The sequence below is a fragment of the Acomys russatus genome, chromosome 10, assembly GCF_903995435.1.
Source record: "Acomys russatus chromosome 10, mAcoRus1.1, whole genome shotgun sequence".
Lineage (NCBI taxonomy): Eukaryota > Metazoa > Chordata > Mammalia > Rodentia > Muridae > Acomys > Acomys russatus.
The window spans coordinates 7928444-7943336 of record NC_067146.1 but is presented as its reverse complement, the minus strand read 5'-3'; the positions used below and the strand labels follow the sequence as shown (position 1 = coordinate 7943336).

The window sequence follows — 14893 nt, the reverse complement described above, 5'->3', positions numbered from 1 at the left end:
AAAGGTAAATATTGAAGAAAAAAAGGGCTTGGTGTTCCCACCTTTTTGGAGGACAAGGTAGGAGGATTCTGAGTTCAACATCATCTTGAGTTATACAGCAAATACTGACTCAAAAAGCCAATTTGAAATAAACAGAATTATACAAATTTTCAGTTTTCTTTGGCGATTACATTATGGGTATATAAATAACATTTAGGGAAAAATACGTGGTAGTGACCTACCCACAAGGAGAAAGTTCTGTATGAGGAAGAGTGAAGTCACTGCTCTAGGCGAGAAGACAGGGAGTATCGTCAGGGACTATAGTACCAGCCTGGTTCCCTAAGAAAACGAAGGCGGATCCAGGGAGAATTACCAGGAGGCTGCTGAGAAACTACAAGCAGAATGTAGTGGCAGATTAGGCTATAGTATTGATAGTATATAGTACACACACACACTCAGGTCAAAGGCAGAGGACGGACATGGGCCTACTGCACTAGAGAGAGAGTTGGTGGGAGACTCCCAGCAAGCAGCACACAGGCAGCTCAAGATGTGTCCCGATATTAAGATAAGCAGACAGCCCTGCACGTGGGATATAGGACTAACTCCGAAATTTACTGGAGAAAGACAATGGTTCTGCCAAACTAGATAAAGATAGAACAGACTTAGTCAGTGGATAATGTTTTTTGTGCTTTATGGACCAGCTTAGCCCTATTTGTGAAAGACCATGGCCTCTGTGTACACTGCTACCACAAAATGATCCTTTGTTTAGGTTATTAATGGAACAATTCCCAAGATATCATATGGGCTGATACTGATTTTTCAATATTTGTAGACAATAAAGACAAAGAGGCAATAACAGGGTTAAAATAATTTACCTTTTCATTTATTTGGACGAAAATGGGACTACACCAAAAGTTGAAATAATGAAGCAAAACAGACTTGTTTGCATAATACCTATACTGTATCAGGATGAAATTCCTCATTTTAAATATTTAAATATTCATTCTTGTTATTTTTCTTTTCCTTTCCTATTTGAGACAAGGTCTCACTATATAGTCCTAGTATTCCTGAAACTCCAAATGTAGCCCAGGCCAGCTTTGAACTCACAGACTCTGCCTGCCTCTGCCTCCCAAGTACTGGGATTAAAGGCATGGAACACCTGGTCTGGCTTTCTTCTTATTTTAAAAAATTATATGTATAAATGTGCACAGTAAGTGTAGGTGCCCATGGAGTCCCTGGGCGCTGGAGTTGTAGTTGTGAGACACCAGATGTGGGTGCTAGGAACTGAACTCAGGTCCTCTGTAAGGGTAGTATACTGTTTTTCACTGTTGAGTCATCTCTTCCACCTCAGAATTAAATTCCTCACAGCTGGAATATATTGCTAGTGGGAGGTGGGGGTGCAAAAAGAATTTCACCAGAATTATAAATTAGCAGCCTCGGGGTTTTGTCCTAATCCCCTGTAAATACTTAATTACTTCTGAGCAAATCACTTAAAATTTATTTGTACAAGGAACTAGATTAGGTTTCTTTCTAAGGTCCTGTGAAGTAAGGTATTAGCCTAATATTTTTGAAGGTCATCTTTGCCTTAAATGGGTTTATGATAAACTTTGTGAGCACAAACTCACTCTGACAATGTTCCCAAGGAAAACAGTTCGTGGAATGATCGGAACACAGGGTCCAGGATATGATATTGTTATCTAGATAACCATAACAATCTTGCCATGACAACGGTGACTCCTGACATTGCTAGCTTCTGTGAATAAGTGTCACAAAGACCAAGTTTACTCCTAACATTTGCTCCTTAATTCCTACTTAAGAGAGTCACTGATACAGTTGTTTCTCTTTTATAAAAATACATGATTCTGGTGACTAATTCTAAAAGACAAGTTAAAGTTTTATATAACAAGCTAGCATAATTGGGTATTCATAACATCAAAATAAATCAAATGAGCAGGCAACCTTAGGCTTAGAGTACCCCTAAATTTCAAATGCTGCATGACCGTTTCTTATGATTGCTTTTGAAAGGGGGCTGTTACCCTTCCTGAGGAGAAAGCTTTGCTACTACAGGGCAGTGGAAATGCTCTCTGCTTCACCTGTCCTCATCTGCATGATGAAAAGAACAGGTTGGCAAGTGTGTAAGATTAGGAAGCTGCCTCCTCCAGCTGCTCCGAACCTGAAGGCTAGTTAAACGTCACGCACATTACAACTATCAGTAGAGATGGCTGATCGCCTGCTGGGAGCTACCTAAGGCTTTCAATCTGTTCTTCCAGAAATGAATGTCTGTTCTTTGAAAACCCTGGTACAAATGGCGAAATGGGCCATACAACTTGCTACAAGTAGACCTTAATGCCACCAGTTCATCATGTGTCACATTAGTTTAATCTGTGACAAGATTATCTTCCTAAATGTATGGATGGTCACAAACTTATTGGACTTGTTTATAGTAGGTAGAGCAGCTTTTAGAACTCAAGAGGGGGTTATTTCCCTATGCGGCACTTGCTTCAAACCTTGAGGAGTTCAAGCCTGCTTAGCCGCCTCGAGCTCTGGAGCCAACTCCGAGTGACAAGCTGGCATTTCCACTCTTCAGAAAGTGGCTTTCCAAGTTTACAGTTCTCCCCAGTTCCGTCCCATTCTCCAGGTCTCTTTCTTTTAGGATATTCTATTATTCGTTTCTCTTCCCTTCATAATGTTAGGATAAAGTAAGAATGAAATACCATCTGTAAATAGGGCACTTGAAAGGCTTTATTTTTAATCTCTATTTACGACGCTTACGCGTGGCAAACGAGTTTCCGTAAGGATCTACCGGGTTCAGCCAAAGTAGAATCTGAAATTTTCCGCGGACGAGAAGGAATATCACCTCGTCTCCTCCACGGTTCCGCCGACCCGAGGTGTTTCCCTGAGACACTTTAGACCCTATGGGAAACTTCAAATAGTTCTGGCGGTACCGCAGGCATCAAATCTCTCAATTGCCTGAGGCGCTCTTGGGTTTGGATCTCTACGGCTAAAGCCCGCCCACCCATACCGAATCTACCATCTTATTGGTTTATCTGGGCGTCCGTCTCCTCATTAAACCAATCATAACATCCCTTTTTACCCAAGGGATTAGGGAAACCGGAAAGAAACCCCGGCGGGTCTCGGTGAGAGGGCGGGACCATAGATGAGTGACAGCTCTGTTCTCCAATACACAGCGCCATTGGTTCTGCCCTTTCTGGCTTCTGGGCTAGAAAAGAGCTTCGATACCTGCTGTAGTGATGAACCCTCGCTGGTGTCGGCAACCCGGCGTCGCTGATGAGCGGCAGCTGCTGGTGACTTCCCTGCAGGTGAGTGGTTTCGTTGTAGATTGTTACAGTTGTGAGAATTTCCTTTCTAAGTGGCGTGGTGTTTTATCGTCGGAAGACCGGTTCCTATCGTACCCGGCTTTACTATCTGGTGGGAATCTGTTGCCCGCTCCATCCCCTCAGGCTGCGACCCTCACGGGTCCCTCTCCCAGGTTTCAGTCGTCCCTTTCTCAGGATCCATCTCTTTAGGACAGTGAGTTCTGTGAGCTGGAGGATAAACCCCGCGGTGGAGTGATGGTGGCTTAAGGAATGCTGAACGCTATCTTAAATGCGGTGTGGGAAATTGCCTTTGCTAGTAGAGACCCTGGAAGGAATCAGAGTTTTACACTGTAGGTAGGGTGAAGGCAGACCTGATCCGAAAAGTGTAAGTTAATAAGGGAGGTGGGGAGAAACGCATGGAAGGCAAAGAGGGCTCATAGGCAGTGATTCAGGAACCGAATTATAGGCTCAGGGGAAAACTAAAAACACACCAGCACCACCAACCACCACGGTGCCCAGAAAGCTAATTCCTTTTGTTCTAAGGAATAAGAGCAAGCATTTCACTACAGTAAGTCAGAAGAAATGCGTCATTGTAATGAAGTTTACCATTAGACTTTTCACAATGACCCCCCTCCCTCCATTCTAAATTATGAAGGATTTCTAGCTTGTGAGTGGTCCTGGACTATTAACTAAAATTCGGACACCTTCTGACGGAAATAAAAAGTAAGCATTAGCAGGTGCTCACATTTATCTAAGAAAGGAAGTCATGTCAATTTGTCTGTATAACTGTCACCCCTGAGTCCAGAGATGGGGTTTTACTCAACTTCCTGTTGCTGTAGTTCATCACACACTATGAATGCTCCCAGGACGGAGTTGGAGTTTTGTTAGAGATTTAAAATGTAATTCCAAGAATGGCATAGTGAGTGAACAGTGAATTAGAAGCCACAACACTGGCTTTAGTCCAGGAGTTGTTACTATGTGAGTGACCTTAAATCATTTCAGTGCTGACTCTTTAATTTTCATATCTTTTTTAAAAAGATTTATTTTTATGTGTGAGTGTTTTGCCTGAATGTATGCATGTGGACTGCGTGTGTGCCTAGTATCCATGGAGACCAGAAGAGGGTGTTTTGGACCCCTTGAAACTGGAGCAAATGCCTGTAAGCCATCATGTTGGTGTTGGGAAAGGAACCTGGTTCTCTGGAAGAGCAAGTGCTCCTAACCATTGAGCCATCTCTCCAGCTCAATTTTCACTTTTTTTTTTTTTTTTTTTTTTTAAAGAAGAAGTTACATTTCTGAGGCCCATACCCTTATTAACGTCTACCTAAAAGTAAAGATAATTAGACAATTTTGTACTACCAAGTCCACAAGGAAAATCTCACTGTATTGAATTCTGTATCAAATAAAAGTGCAAGCGGCAAAGACATGTTCTTTTGTGCCCATATTTAAGGTGAACCAAACCAAGAAGATAATTGGTTTTTTTAAAAAAAAAAAAAAAAGTTTTAAAAAGAGGAGTATAGAAGTATAAGATAGAAAAAAAATTTTTAGTCTCATTACTTTGAGGCAACCACTATTAGTGTTTGGGTATTTTGTTTTTAGTTTCTTTTTCTTTTTACCTCTTATAGTTTATTGAGGTTAATAGGGTTGTTTCGCTTTAAGTAGTGATTGACATGGCTAAATTCATCATCCGTGCATCCAACTTCGTGTGTCTAGAGAACAGAGGACACAAAGTGCTTCGCTGGTGGCTTCTTGAACATTCTTGGAATTGAAATCAAGTATGAGGTGATGTTTGGAGGAAGAGAATAAAGGTATTAATATCTGGGCGTGATGCCCTGCTCCCGTAACCCCAGGATTTAGGAGGTTGAGGCAAGAGGATTGCTGCAAAACTACGGCCACATAGTGTGAGACCCTCGATCAAAAGATAGCAGTGACAAAAGCCTTTCAGTAAAAAGATGTGATGAAACTACTTTACAGAATATAAACCTAACGTTGACCCCTTTACTAATACATTTGGGTTGCAGACTATAGTAGTAATTGGTGTGTTGCTAGGACTACGCAGTCCGTTCCACATTCACGTCACCCGCGTTTGATTGCAGTTTTCTTTCTTCTGTTTTAAGTTTCTCCTTTGTAACCTTTCCCTCATGTTACTTTACTCCTAGATTTCATGTATAGTCACACCGTCAGCCCACTAGAAGGCAGTCTGTGCCAGTCTCCATGAGTTAGCTAAAGCCTAGTCCCCTCTACCTCCCACTGTTTGGTAGAGCACTTCACCATAGTTCATCTACTATTCCCTAAGAGAGTAGTGGCTTTGCTTTTCTTATGGGCATGGAACCTGGGATCCAAAGAATTTAATATGTTCATGATTAAACTGTCAGTAAGCTGCTAAGCTGGGCTTCTGCGCAGGCCTCTTGGCTCTGTACTTTTGGGATTTGATGGACACAGTTTGTGTTGACAAATCTACCACCCTAGGGAAGTAGCCGGGGACAGAAAAGGAGAATCTTGAGTGGGTGTTGCACACGCTGGTGATTCCAAGCAGGCTGGAACAGGTACTGCAGCTCAGGCAAAGTCACATCTCCTTGTTACACTTGGTAACTCTTTCATGTAGCAGGGGCTCTGCCTGCTGTAATTTGGAATCCTCTCTCTCTCTCTCTCTCTCTCTCTCTCTCTCTCTCTCTCTCTCTGTGTGTGTGTGTGTGTGTGTGTGTGTGTGCGCGCGCGCACGCGTGTGCATGCATGCGTGTGATGTTAGTATGTTAGTAGATGTAAAGTTGAAGGATGAGAGTGTTTTAGTGTCTGAGAGACAACTGTGAGTGGCCGCATCTGTGCAGAGGTGTTCTTTGAGCTGCACATACAAAGAGAAAAGTTACCATATCAACCTTTAGGAAAATAATAGGTCATAAAATATTAAGTGCTTTTAGGACTCAGTTTGAAGTTTTAATATTGAGCATGAGTCTGGGAAAGGCATGTGTAGAGGGATTTTAATACAGAACATGGCTGCTTTGGCAAGAAATCACACCCAAAGACCTTCCAGGTCTGTGTGATCTGGCTGGAATATAGACACACCTTTAATCCCAGCACCCAGGAGATAGAGGTGTGAAAGATCTCTGAGTTCTAGTCAGTGCTGTTCGGGAGTTTGGTTAGATCAGTGAGTTGAGAGGCAGTGCAGTGGAGTTGAGATCCTGGCAGTTCAGTTTGTGGGATTCAGAGGCAGCTTTACCAGTACATTTTTACAGAGACAGGTTGAAGAAAGAACAAACTAGACACAGATGAAGACAGAATGAGCCAGAAGATTAGACCACATTGCTAGAGTTAGTGTGAGGCCAAGCAGAGGAAAAAGTCAGAAGCTGAGAGAAGCTGGTTGGAATCAGCTTGGAGAGGAGTTTTGAGTCAGAACAGCCGACTTGAACCAGCCAGCCAGTGTTCAGAGAGAACCAGAAAGGGTGAGCCTATTCAGCAGTAAGTCTCAGAGGCCAAAACATTCTAGGCCTAGATTCTAGACTAGAAGCTTCCAGGACTAGGCCTACGTCAGCAGATGGAGGCAGTACCCCTCCGAGATGACAATCAGGTGAATAAAAATTACTTTAACAAGCATGTTTTGTTAAGATACTTGAAACTCTAAGGAATTAAATCATGGGTTTCATTTGCCTCAAGAACTGTTCCTTTTTAATTGATCAGAGACATTGGTCTCTTTCTCTTTGTCCCCAAATATAGCCAGCTCCTCTTGCATTAAGTTGGATCCCTCACGCAGTGGGAAATAACGGCTGCCGAGAGCTTCGCAGTGAAGATCTCGACTAAGGATCTGGGTTTTGTATAGTTAATTCTTAAGAGTCAGCTTTGGAACTTAATGACTCTGGCCCCATGGCCCTTATGAGATATTACTTCACACATCATTGCTATTTTTAAAAGGGAAGTTGTGGATTCTGTTTTGCACTGCGATTTATCCATCTCGTCATGAGTTATGTTTGGTACGGCAGTCTCAGGTGTACATGACTTTTGAACACTTGAGGGAAGGAGGAAGCCAAGTCCTAGTAGCGTTAATTTGTAAACCGAATGGGGAAAGAATATGAAAATTGTGTGGCTTGATGGTGGGCAGAGGCCGGAATCAGGAGCCAGGTGGATGCTGAAAGTCCTCTGAGGTTCTGAAACAGTCGTGTTTCCTCAGTAAGTCGGCTTTGCATGGCCATCACTCACCTGTCAGCGCACCTCTCTGTTTCTACCTTGTCAAATGCATCTAATTTTGAAACACAGCTTCATGGTAGCATTTGTAGAAAAAAAAAACCCTTTTGTTTTATAATCTAGATGGAATTTCAACATGCATATGAAATATATGTATATGAAATTTCAACATACAACATAATGAAAGGCCTTCATTATAACTGGTGAAAAATGTCTTCTGGCCCATTGTTTTTCTATAGCCCACAAGATAGAAATGGGTGGGGCTTTTTTGCATTTTAAATTGCTTAAATTAATCTATTAGTGACCATATATCACATGAAAATAATATAGCATTCTAATTATGATGCCATCATCAAATTGCGTCACTTATGTATTGCATACAGATGCTTGCAGCCACAGACATAGAATTATACAACTGAACATAGTTATATGTACAGATATACAATCTGTAGAGCCACAAAAAAGTTTCACTGCTTGTATTTTCACAGGAAATATTTCCAACATCTTGGCATCTTAGCTAAGCTGTGGTTTCTTTCTCACTTTATCTTTATTTCTTTTTAACAGCCATCTTCCTGGTCCAGGTTGTCACTACATGTTACCAGCGTTACTGCAAAACCTTTCACAGCTAATATTTTATACTTCTCTGTAAGTGGAAATGCTGCTTGGTCCTCAAGTGCATGCTGTTAAGCCTTTAATGGTGTCTCCATAGTTACAGAAGAGTCTGCATTCGTTGGCACACAGCCCTTCTGAAGCTGCCATTCACTTTTATCTTTCTGGAGTAGTCTCCGCCTACTTCCTGATTATACCCTATACAGAGTGACCATATAATTTTCCAAATGGGACACTTAGGTGTGAAAGGGGCCTTCGTAATAACTGCTGGGAAAGGAAAAAGCATAAAGCAATACTGCTTTAGGCAAATCAGAATGAATAGTAGTCTACTTACAGCTTCAGCCATTTTGAATGGACCTACTGTTTTCTCTCTCTGCACCTGTTCCTGATTTTTACCTTAGGCTAGAACTCCATTTCTTCTTTTTTTTTTTTTTTTTTTTTTAATCAGTCTAAATTTAAATATCTTTCCAATTCACCCTAAATAACGCTATGTCTATGAAGGCGAGGCCATTTCTCCCTTCCTACTCTTCCTATTGTATGAGTGAAGAGCGTCTCATGATGTTAAGGACTTTCGCTTCTTAGTGACACACAGACATGTCCATACAAGTCAGCATCCCTCACTGGTGTTTTGAAGACATAATCCATGCTGGCCCTGTCTTCCTCACAGGCCTGCCATTGTGCTGTGCCCCAGCAGCATTTCTGCACATTTGCAGAATGAGTGAGTTGACTGGGCTGGGAAGGTTTAGGGGGATTGAGCTTTCAGTTTATGAATCATTCATTTTAATGTGTTGAAGGTAGTGGAAAGATAATTGGGGTTTCAAGATTTGAGGTCAGAGCCTTGGGTTTGAGGATGCCAGTGTAACAGAGTGGCTCAGGACACTGGTGTATCCTTGGGGCCAAACTGAGACCGAATTGTAGTTCTGTCATTTACAACCCGTGTTACCCTAGGCAAGTTCTTTCCTTCAGTTCTGCATCTGTAAAGTGGGGACAATAGAAAGTACTCCATGAACAGTGGTTGAAGGTTTGAACACGCACTCTGAATCAACTGCTGTGGTTAAGACTACTGCCACTGCCGCTGCCACCACCGCCACCATCACTGCTGCCACCACGACCGTGGCCACCATCATAGCATAGGTGAAGTAGGATAAAATGGAAATCCAAGACCAGAAAGTAAAAGTAGGAGAGCTGCAGGAAACGCAGTACGGAAATGCTAGCATATGTTTGTCCTGAGGTCGTAATTGGCTTCCGAAAAGAGTCTGAGCAGCATGGGCCCTGAGAGAAGCTGGTCTCCTTGTAGAAGTGACTATTCGTTGCCTTTTGAGAAATCACTACAGTAGAGTAGATGAGGCACACATTCATAGTTAGAGGACTAAGAAAATAATGTCTAGGACCGGGGAAATGGCACAGTCTTATGTAAATTTGGAAACCTGAATTGGATTTCCAGGAGCTATATAAAAAGTTAGGCTTGGGGGCACATACTTATTATACTCCTAGCCCTGGGGAGATTGGGACAGGAGAGTCCCTGAGGGCTCCTAGTCAGCTAGTCATTTAATTTATAAGATTTGGGTTAACATGAAGTCATGTATCTGATGATGATGATAATGTGAAAAGAAATAGAGATAAACACCTGGCCAGCAGCCTCTTGCCTGTATATACACGCATATGTGCACATACACACACATATAAAGTGCGCGCGCGCGCACACACACACACACACACACACACACACACACACACACACGAAACCATAAATAATAATAATAAGAAGAAGAAAATGTCTGGAAGAAGGAAAAGCAGTGGGGAGAAAGGAAAGGAACAATGGACAAGAATCATGTAACGGATGCGTTGGTTTAGTAAACTTTTTCTTCAAGCACACTCTACCTGAAAAGGAAGGAGCTGGGACTGGAGAGATGGCTCAGCAGTTAAGGGCACTGCTGCTCTTCCAGAGGACGCAGGTTCAATTCTCATCAGCCACATGTCATCCCACAACTGTCTGTGACTCCAGTCCTGACTCCCTCTTCTGGCCTCTGTAGCCACCAGACATCCTGTGTGTGGCACACAGACAGACAGTCCAACAAAACACCCACACACTAGCTAAACAACAAAAGGAAAGAAACACTAAGAACTAATAACCCAGTAACGTATGCAGCCTTTTTTGGTAGTAAGCTACTGATTGGAAATTAGTGCCTAATTTCAATGTCAGTAACTTGCTGAGACATAAAAAGAATAGCCATAGGAAGTGACTACAGAGTGGAAAGCTTTACCCAAAACAAAACAAAGCAAAAACAAAACAACAACAACAAAAAAGCTTGAGGTTTTAAGGAAAGGAGTATGAGTTGGGCATGAGAGAGGTATATTCTTAGTTTCAAAGGTAGTTCTTTATAAGTTGTGGTACTGCTTGGCCTATCTCTAGCAGTAACAAGCTAAGCTTTTTTCTGTGTTCGTGCATCTCAGTTCATTTTCTGAAATGGTTGCTTAGACCTGAAGGGACAAGTTGTGACTGGAGATGATTCTGTGAAGTGAAATCCATTGAGCCTAGATTCCCACACTAAGACTGCAGCGTGTACACACACACACATACACACACACATACACGCGCACACACGAACACACACAAGCACATGTTCTCTCTCTCTCTCTCTCTCTCTCTCTCTCTCTCTCTCTCTCTCTCTCTCTCTCCCTCTCTCTCTCTCTCTCTCTGCCCTGTGCTGAGGAAGGAGGAGCATGGGTTATAGAAAAGCCCCAGTTTTTTTTTTCAAGAGTTGCTTCCATTAGGCACTTACATGCCTCAGAAGTCACCGTTCTGCTGGCTACTGCCTGTGGTCCAGTGGCGCCTTCTTCATGTGTCAGTCTGACACATGAAGATGCTTGAGTGTGCAGCCCCTGCCTTGAACCTGTCAAACTGACACGTGTCTCATGTTTATTGCTAAACATTTGGCAGGCCAGCTTCAACAGATGCTTAAGAGTTGCAAACTCAACAGTGCCTTTGCACATCTTCATCGGCTGGTTACAGAGGAAATTAGTTGATAGCACCAAATAAGAGAGTAGGAGGGTTAAGCTACCTGAGATAGATGCTCGAAGTTGGTCTGTAACCTGTGTTCCCCTCCGGGATGTCAGACTGAAGGAAAATGCATAGTTTTGTGGCTGTTCCACTATAGATAATTTTCAGTAAAAGAAAATCAGAATTATTTTTCAAAAAACACAGAAGCAGTTGCATCAGATTAAGAGACCGGGAAGCTTGGTGATCAGATCTGAGTACTGGTGATGCCATCACTACTTGTTTGCTTCCCCTGAGAAGTGCTTTTGCTTATAGAGTTTGTCCACCACACCTGTGCCTGTCTTGGTTTCTTTTCCATCGCTGTGATAAAATACTCTGACAGACAATTGAAGGAGAAGGGGTTTACTTGGGTCAGTTCCAGGTTCCAGGCCATCATGTCAAGCTGTTCCAGGCAGCAGGGATGTGAAGGTAGTCACTCTCCACCCACTGGCAGGAGCGGAGGGCAGTACTCATGCCCGGGACTGATGTTCCATTCCCTTTCAAACAGTCATGGGTCTCAGTCAGGGAGCTCCCCAGCCACAGTGGGCGAGTCTTCCTAACCTCTGTTCCCCAGTCAGGACCATCCCTCAGGCAGCGATGCTCAGAAGCCTCTCCCCTAAGTGACAAGGGAAAATTCCTCCACTCACCATTTATCCTGCAGGCTTCTTACTTCTGCCGGATAGATGATGGCTGGCTTCTCATTTCTTACCCACAAAACAAAACACATAATTTGTGAGACTGGGTGTGGTTTTCAGTCGTCTTGAAGCTTCTATTACTTGGCTGACAGAGGCTCTTGAAAGCAGGAATATAAAAATGCCCTTCTTGGGGCTAGAGAGATGGTCCAGCATCTAAGAGCACGGGCTGCTCTTCTAGAGGACCTGGTGTTGATTCTTGGCACCTGCATGGTGGCTCACACCGTCTGTAACTCTAGGGATCTCTCACTCTGCCCTGGCCTTTGAGGGTACCGGGCACAGACGTACATGCTGACAAAACAGACTGACAGACAGACACACACACACACACACACACACACACACATGCAGTTTTCATCTTTATGCACAACTCTAACTCTGTACCATACCCATCCACATGAGTTCATTGCTTGGTGTTTCCTGGGTGAAGTGGGAACCTCATCACTGTGATTATCCCCTGGGGATAAAGAGTCACCAGTGAGGTGGCAGATCGCTGTGAGTTCGAGGCCAGCCTGGTCTACAAAGCAAGTCCAGGACAGCCAGAGCTACACAGAGAAACCCAATCTCTAAAAGCCAGAAAAGAAAGGAAGGAAGGAAGGAAAAGAAAAAAGAGTCACTTGTCAAAGCGCTGCCTAGGTGACTTCCGTCCTCGATGCCCCTCTGAGGCAAGAGGGTAGGCATTTTTCCATCTTCCTGCAGTTTCCCAGCTTGGTGAGGCACTTCCACACGAGCCTTGGTTCTTCTAGGCACTGGGTGCACCCGTTATCCATATGCACAAACATCAAACATGAAGCTCAGCAAGAAAGAGAATTAACTCTAATTCTTGTAGCCTTTCAGCTATTTTCAAACCACCTCCACCACCACCACCGCCACCACCACCACCACCACCACCCCATCCCCGAAGCCTTATTTGATTGGGGCTTTCCCCCTTCAGAATCTCTAGGAATTACTCAAAAAGAGTACAATCAAGACAGACTGCTCCAAACGCTGTCACTGGCTGTTCTATAACTGCATAAGTCATGGCTTCGGCAGGACAGACAGATCTCCAGTTACTGGTGGTTGGCAAGAGCAGCAGAAGCCAGGCCCTGGTGGTCATGTCCTCTTTGCTCCCCAGTGTGGAAAAAGACACTGGGGTAGAGATGGGCAGGGCCAGCTGAGCAATGTGTGGCCAGTGGCCCGTTCGTCTAGAGGGGACAGAGTAGGCCCTGAGACTTTTGGGGCAATAGCAACAGCATACGGGAGTTGGGAGCTTGGAATATCTTTTAGGTTGCTTTATAGACTCTCCTCACAGTATGTGGCTGATGTGAGAATTCTGCAGTCTGAGGGAGGAGGAGGAGGCAAGGCTTTCTTATCAGTGTGGTTCCCTGCACCCCCACAGACTTGTTTCTGTTAATCTGCTCCTGCAGGCAGCATCTATTTCTCAGCTGCTTACAGTTGATAGCTTGTTTTGCATCCGGATTTATTCCTGCCAATGGCAGGTGAAAAATTACTTCAGTGAGGTGCCACACTTGCTCTTGTTAAGGCTACTTTATAGCATTTATAATTCTGCTTGAATGTTGAATTCAGGCGTCTCTCCATACCCTAGATTTGTAAGCCTGTAGCATCAGAGAGCTGGTTGCCTCCTGTCAGAGAGATGTGTGACCTAGATGTAGCGCTTCATTGGGTTAACATGTTCTGTAATGCCCATAATGAGGTAGAATGGAAAAACACCGAGAACCCCAAGAGAGAAGGATGCTTTGGTGTAGAGTCAGGGGCTAGAATCTGGCCTTCCCAGCTGCTGGTCACTCTCCTTGTGATCTATACCTCATTCTGTCCTCTTTTTAATAAGCATAAGGTATCTGCTTGTTGAGTAGAAACACACTATTAGAAAGGAGTGTTGTCGTTTTATGTCATACAATTAACATACTATCTAGGCATCAGAAAAGTTAAGTCAACAAGGTTGTCTGTAATTATCTGAAGAGTGTTCCTGTACGTGTCGTTGTGAATGAACACCAGCTGTTTGACGTCAAAACTGTTCAAAGGAATTTCACTTTATCTTAGAAACCGGCTGCTGTATAATTGTTCTCTGTTACTGTAGGCATTTGAATAAGGAATATAATTTGTAGCTTTTGTCTTTTCTTTCTAGCTATTCGGCTGTCCTTGGACATTATCCCACTGAGAACAGCAGGGAAGTGTAGCCACCAGCATGTCCAAGCACAAACTTATTATACTGAGACACGGCGAGGGTGAGTGGAACAAGCAGAACCGCTTTTGTAGCTGGGTGGACCAGAAACTTAACAGTGACGGACTGGAGGAAGCGCGCAACTGTGGGAAGCAGCTCAAAGCGCTGAACTTTGAGTTTGACCTCGTCTTCACCTCCATCCTCAACCGGTCCATTCACACAGCCTGGCTGATCCTGGAAGAGCTGGGGCAGGAGTGGGTCCCTGTGGAGAGCTCCTGGCGCTTGAACGAGCGTCACTATGGGGCCCTGATTGGCCTCAACAGAGAGAAGATGGCTCTGAATCACGGTGAAGAGCAGGTGAGGCTCTGGCGGAGAAGCTACAACGTGACCCCGCCTCCTATCGAGGAGTCTCATCCCTACTTCCATGAGATCTACAGTGACCGGAGGTATAAAGTGTGCGATGTGCCCTTGGAGCAACTGCCGCGGTCCGAGAGCTTGAAGGATGTCCTGGAAAGACTTCTTCCCTACTGGAAGGAAAGGATTGCCCCGGAAATACTAAAGGGCAAGACCATCCTGATATCTGCTCACGGGAACAGCAGCAGAGCCCTCCTGAAACATCTCGAAGGTACCGACTGGCTTCCTGTCCTGCCTCAGAGCTTCCTAAGTATTGCGGTTGGGTCTCGCTCTAGAAATTGAGGTGTAGTGTGCTGCCCCACAACACCCTTCCCTCTTTACACCCCTCAGCACTTCATATTTAAGGAGCCCTGGCAAGTTTTGGTGTTCACAGTGGCTGTGTCAGTGTCCGTCAGTCACTTGGGGAAGTTCAGTGTGACAGTCGTGGGTCATTCCCTCAGAGTTTCAGAACCGAGGTACGGTTAAGGCCTTGTGTCTCTTAGCAGTGCCTGGTGATAGCCGCTGCTTTAGG

At 44.1% G+C, this 14893-nt stretch overlaps 1 protein-coding gene across 1 annotated transcript in view; it reads left to right on the top strand.

The window, feature by feature from the left end:
* The first annotated feature begins 3156 nt into the window (after positions 1–3156).
* The window catches only part of Bpgm (bisphosphoglycerate mutase), a 28343-nt gene continuing 16606 nt past the window's right edge, over positions 3157–14893 (top strand). Inside the window, exons 1-2 of the mRNA XM_051151755.1 lie at positions 3157–3299; positions 13933–14593. Coding sequence (XP_051007712.1) covers positions 13993–14593 — 601 coding nt within the window. The 5' untranslated portion in view covers positions 3157–3299; positions 13933–13992. The remainder of the gene's footprint in view (positions 3300–13932; positions 14594–14893) is intronic.